The 27,597-nt window shown below is 41.0% G+C and overlaps 1 protein-coding gene across 1 annotated transcript; it reads left to right on the forward strand.

The window, feature by feature from the left end:
* KIAA1210 (KIAA1210 ortholog) lies at positions 1–25,255 on the forward strand. The gene is made up of 10 exons (XM_066250436.1): positions 1–61; positions 3,386–3,548; positions 11,261–11,369; positions 11,712–11,822; positions 16,221–16,373; positions 17,525–17,630; positions 17,967–21,503; positions 22,436–22,599; positions 23,551–23,656; positions 25,089–25,255. Exons 1-10 carry the CDS (start codon positions 1–3, stop codon positions 25,253–25,255), a joined length of 4,677 nt encoding a protein of 1,558 aa, XP_066106533.1.
* The last annotated feature ends 2,342 nt before the right edge of the window (positions 25,256–27,597 follow it).

Raw genomic sequence — 27,597 nt, forward strand, 5'->3', positions numbered from 1 at the left:
ATGGCTGAATCACTAGAAGGAGCTTCTGGCAATCTGGAAGTTCTGGAGACCAGTGATGAGGGTAAGTAACCCAATAAAATCTTGATTACTAGAACTAAATTTGTTTACTGTATTGAATAACCCTAGGAAAGAAAATCGAGTCACAAGCAAACAAGTTCATATTAAATTTCTAACAACATAGGCTCAGTCTACTTTACTTTTTAGTCTTCTAATCTCTTTTCTTTCATTTCCAATTGTATAGTTAACAGGTTTGTCTGAGGTCTTGTAATCTTTGGGGATGGTTACCAGGTTCTACTTACTAAGGCAGGGGAAGTATTTCTGCTTAATCAAAGTAGCCCATGATTGCATAGATCAATTAAGGTTTTACTAGATCTAGTAAGCCAGATTTAACCAACAGTAAAGGGGAGATAGAAACAAAAGATGCCACTGTAGGCTTCTGTTAAATAAGATTCAATTTACAAAAATTTTCTTGTTGCAAAACTTACTCAGGTATGCATCTGCTGCCTAAATTATGGTACCAACTGTGAGTGATAGGCATCCATGGGTGATAGAAAGGGAGGCAAAAGTCACTAAACAATGATAAGCTTTATTGACACCTAAAGAGGGGGACCTAAGACATAAAATGAGATATTGAACTTAAGGACAGAGCTGAATTGAAAGTTCACTAGCTTGTTCTTCTATTTTTGCTGAATTTTCTTAGTAGTTATGGTGCAAAAGACTTGGTATGGAGGACAGGGCGAAGGGAACTCTTTGTGGCTTCCTGGAGGCCTGACTGCCCTGGTGATGTGAGCTGGGGATACTAAGCCTGGTATAAGGGGCGGGCTTGGTGCTTCATCTCTGTGTCACTACTGTTTAGTATCAGGCCTCAGAGAGAGTGATTAGACACTCAAAGACATTTAATGAATGAATTAATAAATGAATGAATAATGGGCATCACGTCCTCACCTAGACGGTCCCACTCATGAAACCAACTAACTTATCTTTTTGGATATGAGCTAGAAAGGAACCCACAGAAGATGGCAGCGCAGTATGGTTTGAGGTCTGGAGGTAAGAACATGTCTTTTCTTTGTTCCCAAGATTTATTTTTAAAGACCAAACATTTGAGTACATGTTTAGTATAAGTTATTGCTAGTCAGAGAGTAAGATGGCTGTTGGGAGGTTGAAGGAAAGAAAGGTTAGTGAGAAATGTCTTCTTTCCAAGCAGCAGTGTAAGAGAACAAGGTCACCATTATGTAATGCATTTTTAAAGCTAAGTTCAACTTAGATGGGCTGACTGTGTACATGGTGGATAAGCAAAAATATAATCCTGCAGCAATGATTCCATCATTAGATTTAATGGTGTTTTCTTCTCTGAAGGGAAAGTTCCTGCCATGGGCCAATTATTTGGCATATAACACACTGCAGGCCCTCACTGGGTGAGGATGGTGAAAGCTATTGCCTTTTTGGGAATGCATAGTCCTTGGGCTTGGACAGGGAAATGAATGGCTTTGTTTCAGGAAAAGTCCATACAGCTGTCAGCTTACAGACCACCACTGATGTACCTTATGGGGCATAAGCTACCCAGTGTACAGGTAACCTACATAAACATTGCAGGATACAAATGTGGGCTTTGATCCAAACTCACTGTATGGGTCTGTCTACCCATTATACTTTTAGAAGCTTTTGAAATCAACCCACACAGGACCAATTTATACACTTGAATACATGGCAACTCTCTTGGATTCCATAGGGTTTCAAAAGTATCACATAGCATATGGACAATTCCCAGCTTTGTAGCTCACTCCCATACATGGGATCTGATGTAGTAGGGAATGAAGAGGGCTCCTCATCCAGAGTAGACTGAAGACTTGAAATCTTGCAGCTGACATTGATTGTCTGGCTGTGTCCAGCTTCTAAATCACTTCCTTAGATTAATGAGCAGTCAACTCACCACATGTGATGGTTACCATCTCTTGGTGCCCCCCAACTCCCCACCATCAAAGCCATGCCACTATCATACAAGAGCTACCCCACAAGGAGGAATGGGAACATTCTTTACCTTCTAGTGCACATGATTGAAAGAGACACACATTGTTTAAGGTGCTTTGAATCTTCATGGGAAAATAAGTTGTTTCTTTCTAGTAAAAATGGAAAATTTGGGGGAAATTGGAACATAACCATACTTAATTTTTAGTACCTGTTGAAGTTCACTATTTATTTTGTTAATTTAATAACATCAAATATGTTCATGCATACCTTGTTTACTCATACTCATACAATGGTTACGACTGGTACATTCAGTTTTGCAGCCTAAGAAGTCTATTAGAAGTGCATTGATTCAGTTATTAAGTGTTTATAGATTGTGTGACAGATGTCTTTGGTGGTTTATGAAAAGCAGTTTGCATCTCCAAATCCTCCAGCTTTGCCTTCCCCCCTTCCACTCTGGCATTTTGAAGTAAGAGAGGCAATAATCACTGTGTTTCTAAACACTCTTAGCATCAAGTTACTCCCCTTTCCAAAGAACAGAAAGAGATCTACCTGGCAAGAATCAATTAATCACATTAATTCTGTTTGAACATTGACAGTGCCTGCACAGGCTGAAATACAGCATGCTCCTTCCTGTCTGTGCTGAGGGCAGAAGCCCTGTAGATAATCCAAACCAATCAGCAATAATTGAACACACACAATGCACATAAAACACATGCAAGCATACACATTGTATGCCCCTTTCAAATCCCTTTGGTATCCAATATTGTCATGCCTTTTGCTCTGGCAGCGTTCCTTATTTCTGATTTCAGCCCTCTCCCTTGTTAATGAATTATTTCTTCAAGGAAGCCTTCCCTGACTGCACCAAGTGACCACATTCATTCCTCTGCATCCTTTCAGCACAGGCTGACGACATCAACTCTCACATAGATTTCCAAGGGTCCTGAAGCCCTGGAAAATACTTGCTCCCACTTGGATTGCACATGTGGAATCTTAGCTCCCCAACTGGGTTGTGATGACTCCCGCCACCAGGGCAGAGTCGGAGTAGGGATAACAAGTGCTGTGTTGGATCAATAATTGCTGCATATAAATGAATTTCTTAGGACCAGAAAAGAAGGTGTATGTTAATAGTTGATGTTGAGAGAAAAATGAATTCCTGGTGGTGAGTTGTGCCAGAACAGAGGCTGTCCAAACACCACACACAAGCTGGGGCCTGAGCTGCTCTCACCAGCAATTCAGATATTTTGTCACTGAGTTGAGACAACAAACCAAATGAATGGTGCTGTTGTCCCTGAGAGCAAGGGCCAAGATCTGCAGGGCACCTGAGATGACAGTCTCTTGTGTCACAAAGACCCTGTTTCCTCTCCTGTCTTCCCATCCATCTTTTATATTCTGTCTCGCTTTCATTCTTAACTTCCAGGAAAGAAGAAATCCAGACTGAGAGCTCTCAAGAATTTTTTTGTCAAGAAGAAGAAGAAGCCTGAATATGCCCAGGGAGGGAGGAGGCTGAGGTCAAACTCGCCCTACAATATTAGCCACAGTTCTGCGAGACTGATTCAAAGAGTTCGACGATCTAAGTCTCTGTAAGTTTGGATTGGGGATGGGAGGGGGTTGGCGGGGTATGGGAACAGGGTAAGGGGGATTTCTGGCCTCCATTCCTGTGGTGTCTGGGTCAGTAACCATTGCCAATGCAGCATTTTCCCAGTGGCCTTTCTCTGTGCTCACGTGTAGACTTGTCATCTGGACAGCACAACTCAGTGGGTTGGAACATGGTAAATGCACACCCCATTCCCTCAGAGCTCTTGGTGGAGGGTGCAGTAGATCAAAGACACCTTTCGCTGTCATATAGTTATAAGAACTTGAGAAATGAGGTCCATCACTAGAGAGGACCTGGAGGCCCCTGTTTTATCCTTAATGACATAAGGGTAGCCGACGTCATTCAGGAAGCTTGGGCTGGTTTGCTTCCTGGCCCTCAGACTGCAGCTTTGTGATCACTGGGCAAAGGAGGTCTAGATCTCAGAATTTGTGTTGAGAATCTCAGTGAAGCCACCTAGATAGGTTGGGGCATAAATGTGAAGTCAATATGTTCATGGAAAAATAAACAAATAAAAAACAAGGAAATAAAGAACCCAAATCCATTTCTCCCTCCGTCCCAGGAGACTAGGGGAATGCTGCAACTGGTCACAGAAGGGCTGGGGAAGACTGGTTCTGCTACTGCCATCCCGATTCAAAATCCCATCTGGGATGCCCCAACTTCCATACCCTATTGTAGAACATCTGGACACCCACTACCCCTAGTTGTTCCTCACTCAATTGGATCCCTCTTGATGGATTTCCACTTGGGCCTGTTCTCTTGACATTAAAGAATCTGGACTCACCTGTGCCAGTCCCCATTCCCCCAAAGTGATGAGACAGGAGTTATGACAGAAATGTGTCATACCTCCCCCTAGCAGCATATAGGTCTCCTTAAGGAGGGCCTGAATGGGTACATTGAATGTGAGGAATTTCAAATAGCTTTGCTAGTGGGAGAGATGGTTTTGGACAGAAGGGCTTATTTCATACTTCGCAAATCATACCATTTTAGACCACTGCCTTATAGCTCTAAGTAAGGTCCAAACTAGCCCTGCTGAAAACCTTAGGGTGGGTAGGGATGGGAGAGTGTTTGGGTTTTCTCCACGTTTGGGTTTTCTCTCTACAAATTGGCAAGGACTGTATCTACTAAAGTTTTACATTTCCCCTTCTGACTTCCTCCTCCCCTTCCAAAATGGTCCTAGTCCATTTAGTCTGATTCATTCTCCACACTAAGAAGATGTGTGCATTCCTACCTCTCTGAGGTGAGTGCGGAAAGGAGGGAAGGAGAGAGAGTGGGAATGAGAGGGTGAAGGAGTGCATATAAGTGCATGAGCAAGCTCATATATGAGGAAGGGTGATTTTTAAGGTCTTTGTTTTGCAAGGAGCATAAATAAGTAATATAACTTTAGAAGCCTGAAGATCATCTGTGACCCCAGTATCTTGCTTAATGTGCTGGGAGAGAAACCCTGGAGAATGTCATTCAGGAGTTAGGAAGGGAGATCAGCTTATTTCATCCATTGAAACTATCAATCTTAACAAAATTTAAAGTCCTCCCCTGGCCTGTACAATAGGACTAGTATCTATTTCCAAGATTTTATTAAGCTGTATCTGATTGAACGGATGAATTCCATTCCTCCATTTGATATTTTAACGGCTGCTGATGTAATGTGCTTTATTGCCTTTAATAAAGGCCAAAATTTAGTTTCGAGTTTTGGGTGTGTTTTCTTCTTTTTGCTGCCAGGGAGCAGATCAATTAACACTAGATATGTTCAGTGGATGAGAGGTTTGGTTTCTGACAGACATGGCCACAGCTGGTGCTAATGTAATTCTTTCATCAAGGAGAGCCAATTCAACAGCTGCACTTGCTGGCAGATGCACAGCCTGGAAATGACAAGTTTCTGAGTCTACTCATGGCCTAAGATTTCCTTGCAGTTTTTCTGCACAAAGAGGAGGAGGCAAGGTAGTCACAGACACTACACTGGTTTGGGATCATCGCACCTGATGTGAGCCAGCAGATCACAGAGGAGCAGTAAATGAAACTGTGTATGTGAGCAAATGTGTGTATATAGAGATCTATGGAAACAGTGATCTTTCCATCTCGAATCAGTGGTATAGGGCTAGTAAGTGTTTATTTAGAGTCAAGTTAATTTTCAGAGCTGCTGTTTTACTAAAGCAGAGCACGTTGCCTTCACCACTAGGGCCACTATGTGGCACAGCTTTATAAGGAAAAGGTGGGTAGGAGTTTATAGAAAGTGGCAGACACCTGCCTCTTCCCCTCCTTTGCTGGCCCACAAGCCACCTTAGCATGGTGCCATTTTAATCACCATAGCAACAGATTGGCCTCAGAGTGTGTGATGATCATATGTACCTATGCGCATGCCCTGTAGTCAGACAGGCTCACAATGACAGGGTGGGTGCTAGCCCTACAGTGCCCAAGCTGCTACTTTACTTACATACTATTGTTTTTTATTTTTAAAATTTATTTTATTTATTTATTTTTCTTTTATTTTTTTTTTAAAGAGAGGAAGAAAGAGACAGACAGAAACATCAATCTGTTTCTTTATGTGCCTTGACAGGGGATCGAACCTGTAACCTTTGCATACTGGGACAATGCTCCACCAATTGAGCTATCTGGCCAGGGTGCAGTTACAATTGTTTTTTAAAATGCCAGCCTACATGTATTGTTTTGTATTAAAGTTAGTTAGTGCAAAAAAAGTATTTGAAAATTTTTAATTACTTTATCGAATTAAAAAATATTTCAATCCTCCTTGAAAGAAATTCTGTACTCATTAGCAGTCAGTCCGCATTCCATTCTACCTCCACTTCAGCCCAGATGACCACTTATCTACTTTCTGCCTCTATAAATTTGCTTATTCGGGATTTCATATAAATGGAATCATACTATGTATGGCCTTTTGTGACTGACTTGTTTCCTTTAGTGTGTTTTAAGTACCATTCACATTGTAGCACGTATTCCTTTATACTACTGAATAACAGTATTCTATTGCATGGATAGACCACATTTAATCTATTCATCAGTTGATAGATATTTGGGTTGTTTCTACCTTTTGGCTATTTTGAAGGCTGCTGCTATGAAGATTTGTGTAGAAATTTTTTTGGAGGATATATATATATATATACACATACTTATTTCTCTTTGGTATATACTTAGGAGTTGAGTTGCTAAGTCTTAGGATAATTTAATGTTTAATTTTTTCAGGCAACACCAGATTGTTTTCCATAGAGATTATAACATTTCATATTCCTATGAGCAGTATATAAAGGTTTCAATTCTTTTCTTTTTTAAAAGAAATTTATTCATTTATTTTTTGTGTGACAGAGAGAGAGAGGGACAGACAGACAGGAAGGGAGATGAGAAGCATCAGTTCTTCGTTGTGGCACCTTCATCGTTCATTGACTGCTTTCTCATATGTGCCTTGACTGAGGGGTTACAGCAGAGCGAGTGACCCCTTCCTTGCTCAAGCCATTGACCTTGGGCTTCAAGCCAGTGACTCTTGGGCTCAAGCCAGTCACCATGGGGTCATGTCTGTGATCCCACACTCAAGCCATTTGAGCCTGCGCTCAAGCCGGCAACCTCAGGGTTTCAAACCTGGGTCCTTTGTGTCTCAGTCCAATGCTCTATCCCCTGTGCCATTGCCTGGTCAGGCTCAATTTCTCTACAACCTCGCCAACCCTTTTTATCATCTGAGTTTTTGTCCCTAGCCAGGTGTGAAGTAGCATCTCATTATGGTTTGGATTAGTATTTTCCTGCTGACTAATGATGTTGACAATCATTTTCTGTGTTTGATGGCCATTTTTTTTTTTTTTTTTGGTATTTTTCTGAAGCTGGAAACGGGGAGAGACAGACAGACTCCCGCATGCGCCCAACCGGGATCCACCCGGCATGCCCACCAGGGGCCATGCTCTGCCCACCAGGGGGCGATGCTCTGCCCCTCCAGGGCGTCGCTCTGCCACGACCAGAGCCACTCTAGCGCCTGGGGCAGAGGCCAAGGAGCCATCCCCAGCGCCTGGGCCATCTTTGCTCCAATGGAGCCTTGGCTGCGGGAGGGGAAGAGAGAGACAGAGAGGAAGGAGGGGGGGTGGAGAAGCAAATGGGCGCTTCTCCTATGTGCCCTGGCCGGAGTCGAACCCGGGTCCCCCGCACGCCAGGCCGACGCTCTACCGCTGAGCCAACCAGCCAGGGCCTGATGACCATTTTTATATCTTCTTTCTTTGGAGAAATGTTTGAGATCCTTCGCTCATTTTTAAATTGGATTATTTTCTATTGAATTATAGGAGTTTCTTATGTATTCCAGATACAAGTTCCTTATCAGATGTACAATTTGCAAATATTTTATCCCATTCTGTAGGCTGGCTTTTCACTTCTTGCTAATACCATTCAAAGCAGTTTTTAATTTAGATGAAATTTATTTATCTATTTTTTTCTTTTGTTGCTTAAACTTTTGGTGTCATATCTAAGATTTCGTTGCCAAATCCAGGTCATGAAGATATACCCCTATTATTTTCTCTAAGAGTTTAAGCTCTTATATTTAGGTCTCTGACTTATCAATATTGAGTTATTTTCTATATACACTGTGAGATAAGGGTTCAAGTATATCCTATTGCATGTGGCTATCCAGTTGTCCCAGCACCATTTATTGAAAAAGCTGTTATTTTCACCATTGAATGGCCTTGGAACCTTTGTTACAAATCAATTAACCAGAGATAGATGGGTTTATTTCTGGATCTTCAGTTTTATTCTATTGATCTATATGTCTATTCTTAGGCCAGTGCCACACTGTTTTGATTACTGAAGCTTTGTAGTTAGTTTTTAAATTGGCAAGTGTGAATCCTCCAACTTTCTTTTTCTTTTTCAAGATTGTTTTGGTTATTTGTGGTCCCTTGCATTTCACTAGGAATTTTAATTAAGATCAGGTTGTCCATTTATGCAACAACAACAAAAACAGTTTAAAGGCAACTGGAATTTCACTAAGGATTGCATTAAATCTGTAGATCAATTTGTGAAGTATTGCCATCTTGACAAGATGATTCTTCCAAGCCGTGAACATAGGTTGTCTTTCCATTTATTTAGGTCTTCTTGAATTTTTTTCATCAGTGTTTTATAGTTTTCAGAGTATAAGTTTTCCATGTGTTCTGTTAGATTTATTCCTAAGTATTTCATTCATTTTGATGCTATTGTAAATGAAAGTGTTTTCTTCTTCTTTTTTTAAATTAACTTTTCAGATTGTTCATTGTAAGTATATAGAAATATAATTAATTTTTATATATTGACGTTATATCCTGCTACCTTGCAAAACTCATTTATTAGTTCTAATAGGTTTTAATAGATTCCTTAAGAGTTTTATAGACAAGATCAAGTCATCTGTAATTAAAGATAATTTCACTTCTTTCTCCTCTCTAATATGGATGCTTTTATTTCATTTTCTTATCTAACTTCTTGCTTAGAACTCCCAGTGAAATGTTGAATAGAAGTGATCAAATCAGACATCCTTGTCTTGTTGCTGATCCAAGGGAAAATCCATTCTTTCTTCAGTAAGTATGATATTAGCTGTGGGCTTCTCACAGATGTGAGAGGATGGATGTGTTTAACATGAAAAGGTATTGGATTTTACAAATGATTTTTCTACATCTATTAAAATGACCATGTGGGTTTTGCTTTTATTGTATTTATATGATGTATTAATTACATGAACTGATTTTCATATATTAAAGCAACCTTGCATTCTTTGCAAAGGCTACTTGGTCACAGTATGATTCTCTATATGTTGCTTGGTTCAATTGCTAGGATTTTGTTTTTCTTAAGTGAGAAGTGGGGGGAGGTAGAGAGACAGACTCCTGTATACACCCCAACCGGAATCCACCCAGCAAGCCCCCTACCGGGTGATGCTCTTCCTATCTGGTGCCATTGCTCTGTTGCTCAGCAACTGTGCTATATTAGCACCTGAGGCAAGGCCATGGAGTCATCCTCAGTGCCTGGGGCCAACTTGCTTCAACCAAGCCTTGGCTGTGGGAGGGGAAAAGAGAGAGAGAGAAGGGAGAGAGGGAGGGATGGAGAAGCAGATGGGCACTTCTCCTATGTGCCCTGACTAGGAATCAAACCTGGGACTTCCACATGCAGTGCCGATGCTCTACCTCTGAGCTAACTGGCCAGAGTGAGATTGCTAGTATTTTATTGAGGATTGTCACATCTACATTCATAAGAGATAATAGGGCTGTAGGTTTCTTTTCTTTTTCTTTGTCATGTTTTCAGTTGAAACTTTGAAGGTAAAATATATTTCCATATCCCAAAGGGAGTTTTTTGTGCTTTTATCCTTTCATTTTTTCTAACTTTCCTCTGATTTGACACATAATTGTCATCAACCTGGTCCCATTCCCAATCAGCAGGCATTTCCATCAGAGTCTACCAAGCTGTGGGTGTGCATGGAGGAGTGGTAGGTGCATAAAATGACTTTGAAAATAGGATAGATGTATTGCAGAACTCTTGTGTGAAAGAGAAAAGGACCTGGTGAATGAAAATCTCCAGCATCAGGGCAGATATTTGATATTTTAAAACATCAGAACAGAAATACTAGAGAGAAACTCAAGTATAAAAGGTCTTTTATAACTCTGACCTTGATAGTAGCAAGACTCAAGTTTTTCCCTCCCATTTCACAGGGTTGCTACTATTGAATTGTATACTTTATTTTATTTTACTTATTTATTTTTTGTGTGTGTGTGAGAGAGAAAGAGAGATTGGAGGGATAGACAGGGACAGACAGGAAGGGAGAGTGATGAGAATCATCAACTCATAATTATGACATCTTACTTGTTCATTGATTGCTTTCTCATATGTGTCTTGACTGGGGAGGGGTCCAGCTGAGCCAGTGAGCCCTTGCTCAAGCCAGAGACCTTAGGCTCAAGCCAGAAACCTTGGGCTTCAAGCCAGCGACCTTAGAATGAAGCCAGTGACCTTTGGGCTCAAGCCAGAAACTATGGGGTCATGTTATGATCTTACACTCAAGCTGGTGACCCCATGCTCAAGCTGGATGAGCCTTCACTCAAGCCAGTGACCTCAGGGCCTTGAACCTGGGTCCTCAGTATCCCAGACCAATGCTCTATTCACTGTGCCACTGCCTAGTCAGGCTGAATTGTACACTTTAAGTGGGTGAATTGTATGGTTTATAAAGTATACCTCAATGAAACTATTATGTAACAAGATATGTGTTGTCTGACCTGTTGTGGCACAGTGAATAAAGTATCAACCTGGAACACTGAGGTCACAGGTTCAAAACCTTGGGCTTGTCTGGTCAAGGCACATATGGGAGTTGATGCTTCCTGCTCCTCTCCCCTTCTCTCTCTCTCTTTCTCCTCTCTAAAATGAATAAATTAAAAAAACTTAAAAAAATTTTAAAAAAATATGTGTTAATCATTTAAAAAATAAAAAATATACAAAAGTACAGAAAGTAGAAAATGAAAATCCTCCTCCTGTCCTTAGTTCCATTTCTCAGAGGGAACCATCACTACGAATTTGGTGGCAACCCTTCCAGACATTTTTTCTACAAACATAAATAATATATGTATATAATGTACAAGTTTTTGTGTCAGCACGTGTGCATCTCCACCTTCCTTCTGTGTTGTTTTTGGTAGGCCATATTATATACATGTGTCTTTGATTCATATGACCCTTGGGCTGCTTTTATAGGAACTTTTCCTTCATTTCCAGGACCCAAAGAAGTATATCTCATGACAACATCTTAATGGGAGCTCAGCCTGAGAGACAAGCACGTAAATTATACCCATCTCCAGAGCTTGAGAGAGGCAGATCTATGGAGGTAATAATGAACTTGAATATTAGTGCCTAATAATACTACTCCTCTTAACCCCTCCAAAAACTAAAAACAAAAGCAGAACAAAACAACAAAACAAGGAAGGAGGAATTTGGCCCTACTTCCTTACTCTCAGCTGATTCTACCCCCACAAGGCTATTGTAGACATTGAATAAGAGAATGTACAAATATATGATGTGCTTAACTAGTGCCTGGCATGTAGTATTGGCTTGTATTACCATATTCACTTCTTTTGACACACCCAAGAATGTTTAAGTTTTATGATACTGGCATTCCATTGTTGACATGCGAGCATTCTAACCTTCATGTGTTTTCTTTCTCTTATAGATATCTCATCTGAGCAGTGGGCGTAGAGCTGTTTCTGCATCTCCATTTGCAGTCATGCCCCATTATGAAGCCAGAAGTGGAACCTGGGTTGCAGGCGCAAAGATCACTGAGGTAATAGAGTGAAAATTTTCCAAGTATGGCAGCTTAGTCAGACTGACAGACCTATGCTTGAATTCTTGTTCTGCTACTTATTGGCTCTGTAACCTTGGGATGATTGCTTAAGCTCTCTGAGCTTTCCTTTCCTCATTTACAATGGGTATAATATTATTATCTACCTCAAAAGGTTGCATGTGAGGATTGGTTAGACTCATAGAGGTTAAAGAAATTGTTCAAGCTCACCCAGATAGTAGGGTTGGACCTGGAAAACTGATCCAGTTGTCTTGACTTTAAAATCCATGGTCTTTCCATTACTGCAGCCTCTAATATGGTCAACTTCTTTGTTTCTGATTCAACAGGGAAAAGGTTACACCTTTAGTTTCCATAAAATGCAGCGTGTATACAGCACAGTCTTACCTCCGGCTAATCTTAACCATTGTTCAGTCAGACTTTTCTAGAACTCTGATCTAGAAATGCTCCAGGAGAAACTGGAGATATTTCCAGGGAGATTAGCAGCTGTGATCCTCCTCCTCTCAGCTTTTACTCAAAGATCCCTGTGTAACTAGGAAGGCCACAGAGGGAAGACATTCTTCTCAGCTGGAGAGCTGAATATTTTGCATTTGGCCAAAAGTCTCTTGGGTTAATTTCTGACATGGCTGCTTAAGAAACCATATCTCTTACTCTTCTTTATGCACTGTGCATGGAAGTACTGCTATGTACATTAGCCATAAAGGGTAAAGAAGCAAACACTGAGATGCTTAACAATGGTACTGGTCTTATGTTTGTAAAGAAGCCCCTCGGACAGCAGACTGTTTCCCTCTTGCACACTATAGTAGGAAAAAAATCACTTTCATGAACTTTCCAGTCCAGTTTCAAATATCAATATCAACTTTTGCTTATCTCTACAACTACATTTCCTTGCCACCTAGTTGCCAAAATCTAGGTCTACTTGACCACACAGGCTTATTTCTCACATTCAGAAAGGGAAAATGTATATGTTGGGTTCTTTAATCTTTCCTTCCTCCCTCAGTTCCAGCAAGAGAGAAACTATTATAGCAGAAATAATTAAGTTTTTTAAAAATATTATTTTTTGGTGTGAAAATCAAAGAGAAAGTTTCTAGGGGCATGTCCTTTCACAATGGAGGAGGTGGGGAAAGCACAAAGGCAAGTTTTTTAAAACTGGTTTGGGCCCACATTTCATACCTTTGGCCTATTCCCTTAGTCCTTCCCCTGGGAAATAGGGCTTAAGACAGCATACAGTGTCAACAGAACCTGAGTCATCACCAACCAAATGGACATAGTGGGAAACTTCCCTTCAGTGCCAAAGTGGCAACTCTAAATGACAATATAATCGCTAAAATTGAGTCAAATCTCACACCCAGGGCTTCATAAAAAGCTGGGAAAGTATGAAGATTCTTAATAGAATAAGTGAGCAACTGGGAGATTTGGGAGATGGTGGGAAAGGATATTCAAGTACATCATTCTGTTAGAAATACTGACACTGAGCCAGTTTTTGTCCCCTGCCAGATTTTCATCTGATGTTCTGTCTGAATTGTTAAGAATGTGGGGACCTAGATTACTGTCCAAGACATTTCATGTTCTATTTGAGGATAAATGGATAACAAGATGTAATAACATTTTTCTTGTTTTTGAATCAAAATGGACTCACTAGTTTAAGAAAGTGAAACTGTGAAGCAGTTTTTCTTACTGCTCACAAGCCTACCTTTCCCTGTGTGTAGTAGTTCAGACAGGTAGCCCAAGGCCAGTTATACACCATGTCTGGTGTCAACCAATACTGAAACCCCAATCAAGTGGACTCAGAACCCACACAACTAGTGATGGGCTTTAGATCACACTAGAGTTTGACTCAACTAGCCACATAAGCAGCACATCCAAAGAGGAATTCTGGGAGACACCAGACCCTGGTGGAAACAATTCCACCTCAGGAGCAACCTTTGCAAAGTGACTCATACACGGTGATTGAAAGTTATCCTTGTAGTCAGCCAGCCTGAAGAGTTAACTCACTCATAAAAATGCCAATAGCGCTCAAGACTCAATTACAACAAGACAGTGCACAAAACCCACAAGAAATATTCCTGAAGCACTGAGCTCAGGTGGTTTGGAAGATTACAGCACTGAGCCCAACAAACAATACACCTATATCATGATGCTATCATAAGTTTGGGAGTCATAGCAGATCTATCTAGTACACAGAAACAGACACAAAAAGGCAGACAAAATGGAAAGACAAAAGACACATGCCCCAAACAAATGAACAAGAGGGATCTCCAGAAAAAGAATTAAATGAAATAGAAGCAATCAAGATCCCAAGGGCAGACTTTTAAAAAATGGTTATAAAGATGTTCAAGGACTTTAAGGGAATAATGGATTATCTCACTGAAAACTTAAACAAAAAGACAGTAAGCATTAAAAAGGACCACAAAAACCTTAAGAAAAAACAAGTCAGAAATGAAGAATACAATATTTGAAATGAAGAAAACACTAGAATGAAACAACAGCAGGTTAGATGCAGCAGAGCATTGAATCAGTGATTTAGAGCAGTGGTCCCCAACCTTTTTCGGGCCACGGACCGGTTTAATGCCAGAAAAAATTTTCACGGACCGGCCTTTAGGGTGGGACGGATCACGTGACCAAGACAAGCGGCAAGAGTGAGTCTTAGATGGATGTAACAGAGGGAATCTGGTCATTTTTAAAAAATAAAACATCGTTCAGACTTAAATATACATAAAATGGAAATAATGTAAGTTATTTATTCTTTCTCTGCAGACCGGTACCAAATGGCCCACAGACTGATACCGGTCCGCGGCCTGGGGGTTGGGGACCACTGATTTGGAGGACAATCAGTACCCAAGCAGAGAAACAAAAAGAAGAGCATTTTTATTTTTTAATCTTTTAAAGATTTTATTTATTGAGTTTAGAGAGAAGAGAGAGAGAGGAAAAGAAGAGAGAGAGAAAGGGAAGCAGGGAGTACAGCATCAACTCATAGTAGTTGCTTCTCATATGTGCCTTGACTGGGCAAGCCTGGGGCTTCAAACAGGTGACCTCAGCATTCCAGGTCAATGCTTTATCCATTGTGCAACTAGAGATCAGGCAAGAAAAGAGAATTTTTTTTTTTTTTAATGAGGAAAGTCTAAGGGACTTCTGCAACACCTCAGGGATGAAATCTTAACAAACCCTCATTGTGGCTATTTTTTCTGTGAAACTTTGAAGGCCATAGGTCCTGAGCTGGAGCAGAGCCTACGACAGAAGCAAGCACGTCAACTTCATGACACCAAGGATTTTGTTTTGTGCATTGCTTTAGGCCCAGTGCCTGGAATGGGGTGTGGCCTGTTTTAGATGCTTAGCTAGTATTTGTTAAAGATAAAATTGGGATTATGATCCACATCAAAAGACTGTGGCAGGAAACAATGCTTCACATTCCATGTACCATGACCTTAAGACTGGAATCAACTAGATTAGTCTGCTGAAGCCTAAGGAAAACTTATCTGATCAATTTCATTTATTTGTTTGTTTACAGAGACAGAGAGAGAGAGTCAGAGAGAGGGATAGATAGGGACAGACAGACAGGAACGGAGAGAGATGAGAAGCATCAATCATCAGTTTTTCATTGCAACACCTTAGTTGTTCATTGATTGCTTTCTCATATATGCCTTGACCGTGGGCCTTCAGCAGACCGAGTGACCCCTTACTCGAACCTGCGACCTTGGGTCCAAGCTGGTGAGCTTTGCTCAAACCAGATGAGCCCGTGTTCAAGCTGGCAACCTTGGGGTCTTGAACTTGAGTCCTCCACATTCCAATCGACACTCTATCCACTGCGCCACTGCCTGGTCAGGCCAATTTTATTTCTTTAAAATATCTAGTAAAGCAGTTATAACCAAGACTACTTCTGTAGATATTTTAAAATCCCAGAAAATCCATCTTGATAGAATTAAGATAAGCAACCAACACAGTCAAGATTCAATCCAAATGACTTCTAGAATGATAGGAGCAAGAATTGTAATTTGGGTGCCAAGCCCAGATCATAACCCAAACACTCACTGGACAAAAACTGAATATCCAAAGACAGCAAAAGATAAACTTTAGACTCAAACAAGATTTATAATGAGCATCAGTAGGACTATAACACCAGAATTCTGGTTTTGATAAAATAAGTTATTAAAGTTTCTGTCTTTGGGGGATTGGCAAAGGTGTGTAGCAACCCAGAGTGTGAGCTAAGGCTTTTGGTCTTCACTTTCAGTAGGTACTAGAGGTGAAGACGGAGGTAGAAAATTCTTCCTTTGGCATTTTTTTCACTTTGCACTTTTAGTTCTTCAACCATGAAGCAGGAAGAGAAAATCCATAATTTGGAGGAAAGCACACGTTTTAACTTCTTCTTTCTATACTCCTTTACAGATCCAACCACTACGCCCATGCCAACCCAGCATCAGCCAACCTCTTATGCAACCTGACACCATCTGTAAGGACTTTGGAGAAATGTCTTTGGATTTTGAGTCTCCTGAGACCCAGCGAAAGAAGGCTTTAGCAGAGAAGCTTACATTGAGGAAGGTGAGTGCTAGCCCCTTCCTAAATGGCAAGTTTCTGGGTCTGGGGTAAGAGGAGTACACGTCAAAGACAGTTTCTTGAGCTTTCTTTTCTCTTGTTCTAGCTCAATACTAAGGAGATACTTGGGGAAAGAGATGCCATTCTTAGCTTTTAATTTGCATGGTGGTTTACATTTTCTCTCCAATTCTAAATTCCAAATAATCAGTCTTCAATTTATAAACACTGTTAGGAAGGCAGTATCTGAACAAAAAGTAGTTTCCAGTTACTTCAGGAAGAAAACAACGAAGATTTTCACGGAAGTATGCCTCTATAGCTTTAAATGCCAAAATCTCAAAGGTTAGGGTATGTAGTATTTTTTGAGAGGCATATATCCATATAAAAAAATCATTGGACACATGAGAGGGCATGCATGTATACTTCATACACCCAGGTCTATCTGACTTCATTTACTGAGAAATAATTTTGGGCTGAGTCTCTGCGTACACATGCCAAGTGGGAGCATAAAGAGTTGTATGTTTGTCTTTAGATGCCCATCAAAAAGGCTTCTGTTAAGCAAAGTTGGGACGCTGTTCAGTACAGTGGTACTCTGACATGTCCAAAGCTACCCTGTGATTATCTAAAAATGTTGTTTATTCTAAGTTAATTTCAACCGCTTTCATATAAAGGCTAAACCCTGATACACATTTTTCTTTTGAGCTGGAAAGACATAATGCATGTTTTCACTCAATTCCCTGTAAAAAATATACCAAACTGGATTTGAATTTGGCTCCCACGTCTCACAAAGTAAATTTTGTAATTCCAGTGTTGCCAAGAATATGATTGCTGTCAAGCCGAACACCCCATTTTCAGACTCATTGCCCTGCAGTGTGTTTCAGAGGTTTCTGGGGTATTTTAGAGAGTTTCCTGCAGCATATCACTCAGAGATTAGAAACTTCGAATGTAGGTGAACCACTTCCAATAGGTAAAATGATCAACAAGTGATGGATGCCATTAGAAATCATTTTCATTGTTACTGGTATTGTTATGTTCCCAGCAGAGCCATTTGGATGGATATCAGGAGGGTTTTCCCTGTTTGTTTGTTTTTTCCTTTGGCAACCATGCAAGGGTGGCTGAGCACTTTAGTCTGATTCAGGCTCTTTCTTTCCCTCTTCTAGGTGAAGCCAGAGGAGAAGGGGACAAGCTTTCAACTGACTTATGAAAAGAAGAGTCACACCAAACCAAAAACAGCCAACCAAAGGAAGCCCAGAAAAGACAGCACAGGTTGATATATCTTCACCCTCACCCAGAAGCATACACTACAAGCTTAATTGCACAGTGCTATATGACAGGAGCTATATAATGAGAATTAACTAGATTAGCTGTCCTTTGTCCTCAGAAAGCTTTCTATTTAAGATGCATACTAATGTGGTCCAGGTTTTTCCATCTAAACTGCCTAATTGATCCAAAAAAACAAACAAACAAACAAACAACTGACTAATTAATCCAACTGCCACTTGTATGGGATTTAGGTGAAGAATTATAACTGGATCCCTATTTTGTCTTATTTTAGGAAGTCAAAACATATATTTTTCCTTCTCTTCTTTCTGTTTGGTACAGGTCCCTCAAGTCAGGAACAGATCAACAAAACTGATATTTATGAGACAATAGATATTGCGAGGAGTCAGGCCTACTCACAGCCAGCAGCATATGGAAGACAAAGTGGAAAAAAAGGATTAAGTGCTTCAGGAAAGAGTGAATTTGGACCTAGAAGAAAGAGCTCTAAGCAATCCAGTCAAAGGCTTGGCTTACCTAATATAGCTGGGTCTCCACCTGCCGATAAGATTGCCGAGGATAGCCCTCTCTGGCTCTTACCCTCAAAGAAGCAAGCAAGAGTCACTACTCCTCGGGAGTTGCTTTCAGAGAAAAACGACATGGAAAGGAGAAATGTCGGTTTAAATCGTGAAGTCGGAAAAGCATGGATGCCACACCCTATACCTAAAGACACGAAAGGGTCCATGGTTAGTGGTCAGTCACAATACCATGAAGACAGGGCTTCTGGAACCAGGAAATTAGAAGCCAGAGCTACTCTTTTACCAATGGTGGAAAGCCCTTCTACAACTCATGAAGGTGCTATCTTTGCAGTGGCAGGGGAGGCTCAGGCGTGTATGGATCCTTCCCATGTCCAGTCAAAAGAGGAAGATGCTTTCAGCTATGATTCACAAAATGTTCAATTTAAAGTGGAGTCAGTTCACGATAGCTCAACTATCTGCAAACAAAAGTCTCCTGGAAATGTCGGCGCGACTTTTACAGCAACTGCGTTGGATATGGAAAGAGCTTTGGCACAAGAAGGTATTTCTGTAGAAAGGCTGCCTCCCAGAAGCCTTTTCTGGTCCTCAGAAGAGCTGGCAGCTAAAAATCTCTCAGTTTCAGACAGTGTTTCAGAGGTAGAACGTGTTTCTGAGCAGCAGCTGGCTCCTGGAAACTTTCTCCAGTCCTTAGGGAGGTCCGAAGATGAAGTCTTCGCAGATTCAGAGAATGCTTCGGAGGAAGGCAATGGTTCTGAAGAGCAGCTGGATCCCAGATGTGTTTCCCAGGATTTGGGGGAGCATGAATATGAATCAGTTAGTTACTTTGAAAACTACGATGATGTTAAAGGCTGGAGTAGCTCTGAAGAAGATCTACCTCCCAGGCACTCTCCCCTGGTCTCAAGGGAGCCTGAAGACCAACAGGAAGTCTCCTCGGTTCCAAAGAAAACACAGGAGCAGTGCAGTATTTCTGTGGAGCAGATTGCTCCCAGAAACCTTCCTCAGCCCTTTGAGGGGACACTTGTTCAGCAACAACATTCCACATGTTCACTGAGTGCTTCTTCAGAGTGGCTGTCAGTGCCTCCCAGGCCTCTTCCCCAGTCCTGGTTGAATCCTGAATCTCAGCAACAAGCCTCTGCTTTTGATTGGGACATTTCTATGGAACCAGTGCCTTCCAGAATGTCCTCAAAGCACTGGAAGACACCTACCATTCAGCATCCAATCCCTTCAGTTCCACAAATTACTGCTACACAAGGGGTAACTTCTATAAAGCTGCAGCCTCCAGGAAATCATTCTCAGCCCCCAGTGAAACCAATAGAGCAAGAAATCTCTGCAGGTCCAGAGAACATGGCTGCTGAAAGGAGCATTTCTATGGAGCCTCTGCCTCCTGAAGGTTTTGTCCAGCCTTTGATGAACCCGAATGTTGAACAAAATAGGTCCTTAGGTTCAGCAAGTGCTGAGAATGTCATTTCGAAGGAGCAACCATTCTCCAAATATTGTCCTGAATGCTTGGCAAATGCTCAAACCCAGCGTATCTTCACAGCGAACTCTCTTGGTAAAAGTGTGTTTGTGGAGCTGCTGCTTCCAGAATGCTCTTGCCAGGCCATGGGTATTGCTTGTGACCAAGGGAGTGCTTCCGCAGAATGGAGCTGCCTTGTAAAGCCGATACCTCTCAGACGCACACGCTGCCCCTGCGTGGGCACTGACTTAGAACAACAACCCTCTGCAAGTTCTGAGAGCATTGCTGTGGCCTGGGACATTCCTGGGGAACTTTTGCCTCCCCAACTGCTTTCTCAGTTGTCAGTGAAACCTGTTGCCGAACAAGAAGTCTCCCCAGAATCAGCAGGTGCTCCTGCAGAACGGAGCGGCCTTGTGGAGCCAGTGCCTCCCAGACACACTTCGCCGAACTGGATGGCCGCTAAATTTGAGCAAGAAGCGTCTGCAGGTCCAGAGAGCACTGTGGCTGAGCAGAGTGTTTGTACAGAACCTCTGCCTCCCAGAAAACCTTCTCAGCCTCTGATGAAACCAGTAGTCAAGCAACCAACCTCTGCAGGTCCAGAGACTGTTGCCATTAAGGGGGACATATCTACAGAGATGCCATCTCCCAGACCATGTTCTATTGTGAGACATAAAATCCATCAAATGACGTCAACTGTTGAGAATGCTGCTGTTGAGAGACCCATTACTGGGAGGCCACTCTCTGCCAAGTATCCCACTGATGTCTTAATAAAGTCTCAAGTTCAGGAAATGCCCTCAGAAAACACTGCTGTGGAAAGAAGCATGTCTAAGGAATCACAACATCCTAGGCGTCCTTCCCAGTCATTTGTAAAGTTTATGGCACAGAATGTTTTTTCAGAGAACCCTGATACTGAGGAGCAGGTCTATGTCAATCCTCTGCCTTCAAATCAACCTTCCAACTCTTCGTTGAAGCCTAAAGCTGAGCGCCCATTTCCCTCAGATTGGGAGAGACCTGATGATGAGGGAGGCATTTCTTCAACACAGCAGCCTGTGCTACATCCTTTGCCGCCCTTGGAGATCCCTGAATATCCACCAGAAGTTTTCTCATCTTCAGAGAATATGAAATGGAAACATCCTCAAGAGAAAGTGCCTCCAAGACACCTTTCTGAAGAGCAGCTGCCTTCCAGATGTCCTTCCCAAGTTGAGGATGAGGCTGAATTCCAGCAACAGATGTTCTCAGCAAGCTCAGTGAGCGTGCCTGTAGGAAGGAGCAGTGCTGAGGATCACTTACTTCTCAGCCAGTCCTCTCAAGCTTTTTCAAACCCTGAATATCAGCAGCAAGTTTATTCAAGTTCCACCAGTGCTGCTACTGAGGGAACCATTTTTGAGGGCAATCCTAGCAGCTGGGACCTGCCAAGTGGTCCAGCTATTTCAAATGAATCTAGAAAACACGGCCAAGGCTCTGAAGACCTCAGTAAGAACATCCCGACTCCTGCTACTAAACCTGGGGAGGACATCGTCACTCCTGCTTGTCCAGCATCTACTTCTGGTGGCACTTATTCTAAGGAGGAGGTTCTTCAAATTAAAAGTGAATCAAATGTGTCTACCAGTGAGGCTGATATTGAAAACGTTTTTGGAGTCCGACTGAAGAGAGTCCCTCCTTCACAGAAGTTCAAGAGTGAGAAACAAAACCTTTCCACCAGGCGTCCTCCAGTCTCCTCGAGGCCAGTTTCATCTTCCTTAAAAAGAGAACCACAAAGTAGCAATGCTTCCCAGGGGCTCCTGGCCATCGCAGAAAACCTCCCCACAACATCTGACTTTGCAGAGAAGGAACAGAGCAAGCCCAAATCTGACAGCATGCCCAAGAAACAACCTGCTTACAATGTCTCAGGTGAGATTTGATCTTTCCAGATGGCAGATAAGTACTAAGTGGAGGGAAGAACTGGAAGTCAAAGTCTTGAATGGGACGAAGTCTGTTTTAGCCTTGCCTGCTGAGTTATTGCATTGACAGGGCTGGCTTGTTGATTTGAGGCCAAGATAGTGCTCCATTTTAGATTAGTGGATTCTTTAATGGACATATGACTATCTCCCCATTCCCTCTCTCTCACCTTCTGTACACCTTACATTTAGGAGAAATTTTATGCTTTTCTCAAAACACTTTTACATGTGTTATCCTTCCCCCAATACTATGTAGAGTTTTAAAGCCAGCTCATTAATGGATCCCTGTTCAGATTTTCAGCTTGAAATCTTAATTTACTGGAAGTGCTTGTATTTCCAGAGCTTCTTTGCTTACCTCAAATGTCTAAGAACCCAGAGGCAGGTGATCTTTTGAGCACTAATCTCTCACAAAGCCTTTGCACCCTCAGACTCGACATCACATAGTCTTGTATATGCCTATGACCATACCCATGTACCCAAACACTTGCATGAGGAACTACGAAGTAACAAATACTGTAAACATTTCTCTGGAGTTAGAAGAATGACATCAATAGTCTGAGCCTCTGACCTCCTTGGAATTTTTCCAGCCCACCATTATCCTATCATGCTTTGAAGATAGGAAGAGGGATGGACAAGGGAGAGAAAGGGACCAGTAAGAGGACAGTATGCAAACTAGGCAGTATAGCTTCTTATCTACCCATGGAATTCCTGCTTTGCCAGGTTGTGGGGAGGACACAAAAGAAGGAGGCCCTTCTCTGTGTATTATCTACTTATTTTCATTTGGCAATTCCCAAGGATCCTATTGGGACATTATTGTGGATAGGCCCCAGCCAGGCTCAAAACTCTACCTTGCTTCAGTTCTAACTCCTTTCATTCCTTTCTCAGGAAAGGCTGCTGGTAAACAATCAGGTTATGCCACCTCAGAGCCAGCTTGGACAACAGCAACAAAGGAGAGTCAGAGGAATTTCCCAGCTCAGGTTCCTGTGAAAGAGCCGGAAACCAAGAATAAACCTGGAGAAAAGACTGAGATTGAGGTGCTTAGATATGGGGTAGGAACTGGGACATCCCACAAAACACTCCAAAAGGTTGCTGGAGACAATCAATTAAGCTTGCTTTGGCAACTTGGCCAGACACACGGCTCCCCACTTCTTTGGTTACATTAATCAAGGCAGGGGGACTCTTCAGGGGAAAATACTTGATTTGTTCTCAAATGAACTCATGCCCCATTCTGTGCTCATAAAAGGTGTGTGAAAATAATGAATATAAGAAAATTCTGTAAATCAATCCTGTCTTAAATATTTTAGAACAGAATTTCATGAAATTGATTAAAAAATAAGGAATAAGTTATTAAAAAATACAAAAAGTAAAGGTAACCACTGGGGTGAGAGTTGAGTAAATACCCTTATAGATATTTCATGCCTCTACGTGTATATGTGTGTATAAACTTCTTATATTTTATATAATATATACAAACTTGTTAATTTAGACCAGTTATGGAGATTTTAATTTTAAACTCTTTAGCTGTACAATTTTGAAAAGACCTGTAGTTATATTGTTTCCTAATGCAAGGAGTGCAAGTTGAACTTCAACAAGTTTTGCTAAGTAGAAATCCTATGGAACTCCCTTCAATTAATTATTAAGATTTGTTTGCAACCACATTCTGTTAGCTTGCCATTAAGTGCTAGGGAAAATGTTCTCAAGTTAAATAATTCTCATTGACCTGTTTATATGATTTGTATCACTAGACAACCTTTTCTTCCAAATCTGGGAAGTGGTAAACTTGAACCAGCTCAGGTTTTGTGAATCTAAATTTTGAACCAAAGTGCTATCAGTCCTATTTCTTTCCTTATCTTTCTATTTCTCTCTATCTCTTTCTTTATGATTAATGTTGAACTCGTAATACCCAAGACAGGGCTTATATCTTGTGACCTTCTGAATAAGTAATTTGCTGTTTCCATGTTAGGACTTACAAGCTTCCTGTTTCCTTTTTTGTATTAAAGGAAGCTGGCCTTCCTCATCAGGACCAACAGGGAAAGACTTCCACTTCCAGTATCAAGAGACAGGAGATTGTTGAAAGGATGAAGATATCTGAGTCTACCAAAGCAGGTAAAAACACATTCCCCAACACCCCCCCCCAAATAGCCCTGGCAGAATCCTTTGAAACTTTAGCAATTTCAAGCTCAGACAATATATATCTTCCCCTGACTCCAAACCAGCGTCATGAGTCTCTCATGGCTATTCAATTAGATACAGCTATATTTGCTTATTTTTAGGAAAAGTCAATCAATATGACTAGTAAAAGTCCAGTGTGTAACAGAGTAGTTTCCAGTCTTTTATCCTACTGAGGAAATTGTGTAGGTACAAAATTGTGATTACTTACTAAAATGTTCCTGAGGCTAGTATATTCCAGAGGAAAGAACCAAGTCAGTCACTTTCCAGTTCATAGCAAAGCATATTTTCTCACCTTCCATATTCCCAATAAAACTGTTAAGAATAATCCACTATAAACACCCAATGGTATTGAATTTTTTAAAAACTACTTAAAAGCTTGTTTCAGTCCCTCTGTATTCTGAGCAGAGGTATAACAGGTGGGGAAATGTTGAAAGCCTAGAAAGCATTATGCAGGGATATAATAGAAAGCAATTTCATCAACAGTTATATACCAGAGGATTTTTTCCCCCCAGCAGGAACAGGGGGTGGAGAGGATGGATTTATAGTGAATCATGTTTGTCCTTCCCCTTAGTCCCCCTCATGAAGAAATTAGACTAAGAATTTAAGAACCCATTATCTGGCCATGAAATAATAGCACCTGCTCATAACTATAAACAATCTCAAGTGGTTCTCAACTTACAATGCATTAGAATCTCTTGTTAAGTTTTTTAAAACATTACAGATGGCCCTGGTTCCATTGCTAGAAACCCTAATTCATTTAGTTCAGGAAATGGCAAGGACCTTGGTATTTTTGACAAAAGGCTCTGGGTAATTCTAATGTGTAACCAGGGTTAAGAACCACTGGTTGAGTCTAAGCCACTAAGTCCATCACCCATAAAACAGGATGAGGGAAGAAGTAGAATTGGGGAGCAAGGTGGTAGTCTGCTTGGTCAGAATAGTTGTTGGTACAGTGTTATTTAGTATAAGACTTTTACTGGGTGGAGCTATTTTGTCATCATTCATGTCACACAGCATCATGAATTACCAAAAGGAAAATACGATTACCTTATTTGATAATTTAAAAACTGAACAGATACCACACAATATGATTTCTCTTTGGCCTCAATTCAAAAATTAAGATGATCCAATAACCACTGTAAAACTGGCAGTTACAGTTGTAAGCATTTTCTCTCAGACCTTGTCCATGTCCCTGTGGCCATAGCCATATTGATTTTACCCCTTTTCCGTACCACCTATGGCATTGCCCATGCAGTCAGTTTTGGAAACCAGAATAAACAAGAAAGAAGGAAAAATTTTATAGTATCCTATAAACATACTCAGTACCTCGAGCTTCTTATCACTTGTGTGTTATTTGTTCTGGTTCCAGTGGGATCTGAAAATGAGAAGACATTTCAAGCGCCTACCGTGAAAAAAGACACCAAACAATCTTCATCTCACCCTGTCACATCCGAAGAGCCATTTGAGCCAGTCTGGTTCTCCATGGCCAAGAAGAAAGCCAAGGCATGGAGCCAGATTTCAGAGCTCTTGCAATAAATAGCTCCTGGGTGGAGAATGAGCATTTCAAATGGTAATTGCCAAGAGCTATATTAATGGTATTAATGCCATGTGCTGATTTATCTGCTGTAACCATTTTTAATAAGCAAAAACGCTTTAAAATGGGAATTAAAGCTAGCAATTATGTGAATGAAACAGTGCCACAAATGCTTAGTGTTTAGTATAGTCGCAGCCAGCATCTGAAAACCCAGCATTTCTTCTATAAAAACTGTGTGAAAATGTTTGCAGTACCCTAGCTAGAAATGGCAAATTTTTAACTTTGGACAATGTGTTTTAGAGGGGAAAAAGCAAAAACATTTTGTTGGAGAAACTAAGATAAGGGTCACTTTCCTTGACCAAGTAAGTTAATTCTAGTGGAAATGTCCAGATGATTTGGCCCAAGGATTGGCTTTTATGTTTATGAGCCTAGTTAAATGCTTCAGTTCTTTGGTTGCTACTGTAAGCTTTGCAAAGGCCCCTAGAAGAGGTGATAGCAGTGAAAATTCTGGGTCTCCAAGGAAAAAACTGGTACAGCCAGTCCCTCCGTCAGCCAGTTCCTTTTGAAACACCTTCTCTGTATACCTGGAAATGACCAATGCCTGCAATTTATACCGAGTTCTATCTTTGCACATTCCCCATGTCAACCTGTCACAGGTCTGGCAGCAGTGCGGACCTTTCTATGAGGCAGAATATTTCTTGGGATTATCATGTTCCTTTAGACGGTTAGTTCATGGGTCCTTGACTGCTTGCCCCAATGCCGCTGTGACCCTCTTCAGTGGCTCAGAAGTGTATTGGATTTCAAACACATCCTGTTTTATAAGCACTGAAGACCCTGTTGAAATTCTATAGATGCCAGAAGCTATACTTTCAGTAAAGAAACCTCCCATGAAGGACGCCTGAGGCCACTGGACAGCGCCTTATCCCTGGCCCCAGATTTAAGATGGAGAACTGCATTGCCCAGTTTCTTGTCCCTTTCCCTCAGAAAGCTGTTTCACAAGATTTTAGCCCAAAGAAAGACCACCATACAAATATTCACTTTCCAGTAACTGGAAGCCTGAAGTGATTAAATCAGCCTCACCCTGCCCTTATTCCTAAAAGCATACACCTCAATAGTCACTAAGTTTGACAGTCCTCACCTCCCTAGTGAACCGCTCACCCCAGGTCCTTCCCTTCTATTTCATTCCCCAAACACACCAAGCACCGGGAGCTCCCTTTGGATGCCTGGACAACACCTGGCTCATTTTTTAGGAGACCCAGAGTGTCTTCTCAGTACACCTTTTACTGTGTCTGCTTTTGTCACCTCGGGGTTACTTTGCTTAAACAGAAATGCAAGGATAGATATAAGTGTGCCTTTAAGTTCTGAGTAGGGTGTTGCCCCATGCAACAAGATTCAGAGAGGCAGTGAGGTGCCAGAGATAATTTAAGATGCTGGGTTTTGCTGATAGTGTAATGTGACATTATATAATCATATGCTAGATTTTGCATTTTCTCTGTAAGACATCTATTCCTGATAAGGTATCTTTGCCTTTCTGATAATGCTAGATTATTGATTGATTTGGTTTGATCTCCTTTGTATTCCCATAGTAATAGTTCATTAAGGTAGAATAAGGTATCTTTGCCTTTTCGATAATGCTAGATTATTGATTGATTTGGTTTGATCTCCTTTGTATTCCCGTAGTAATAGTTCATTAAGGTAAGATAAGGTATCTTTGCTTTCTGATAATGCTAGATTATTGATTGATTTGGTTTGATCTCCTTTGTATTCCCATAGTAATAGTTCATTAAGGTAGGATAAGGTATCTTTGCCTTTTCGATAATGCTAGATTATTGATTGATTTTGTTTGATCTCCTTTGTATTCCCATAGTAATAGTTCATTAAGGTAGAATAAGGTATCTTTGCCTTTTCGATAATGCTAGATTATTGATTGATTTGGTTTGATAGACTTTGTATTCCCATAATAATAGTTCATTAAGGTAGGATAAGGTATCTTTGCCTTTTCAATAATGCTAGATTTTTTATTTTGGTTTGATCTCCTTTGTATTCCCATAGTAATAATTCATTAAGGTAGGATAAGGCATCTTTGCCTTTTCGATAATGCTAGATTATTGATTGATTTGGTTTGATCTCCTTTGTATTCCCGTAGTAATAGTTCATTAAGGTAAGATAAGGTATCTTTGCTTTCTGATAATGCTAGATTATTGATTGATTTGGTTTGATCTCCTTTGTATTCCCATAGTAATAGTTCATTAAGGTAGGATAAGGTATCTTTGCCTTTTCGATAATGCTAGATTATTGATTGATTTTGTTTGATCTCCTTTGTATTCCCATAGTAATAGTTCAT

Source organism: Saccopteryx bilineata, chromosome X, assembly GCF_036850765.1.
Source record: "Saccopteryx bilineata isolate mSacBil1 chromosome X, mSacBil1_pri_phased_curated, whole genome shotgun sequence".
NCBI lineage: Eukaryota > Metazoa > Chordata > Mammalia > Chiroptera > Emballonuridae > Saccopteryx > Saccopteryx bilineata.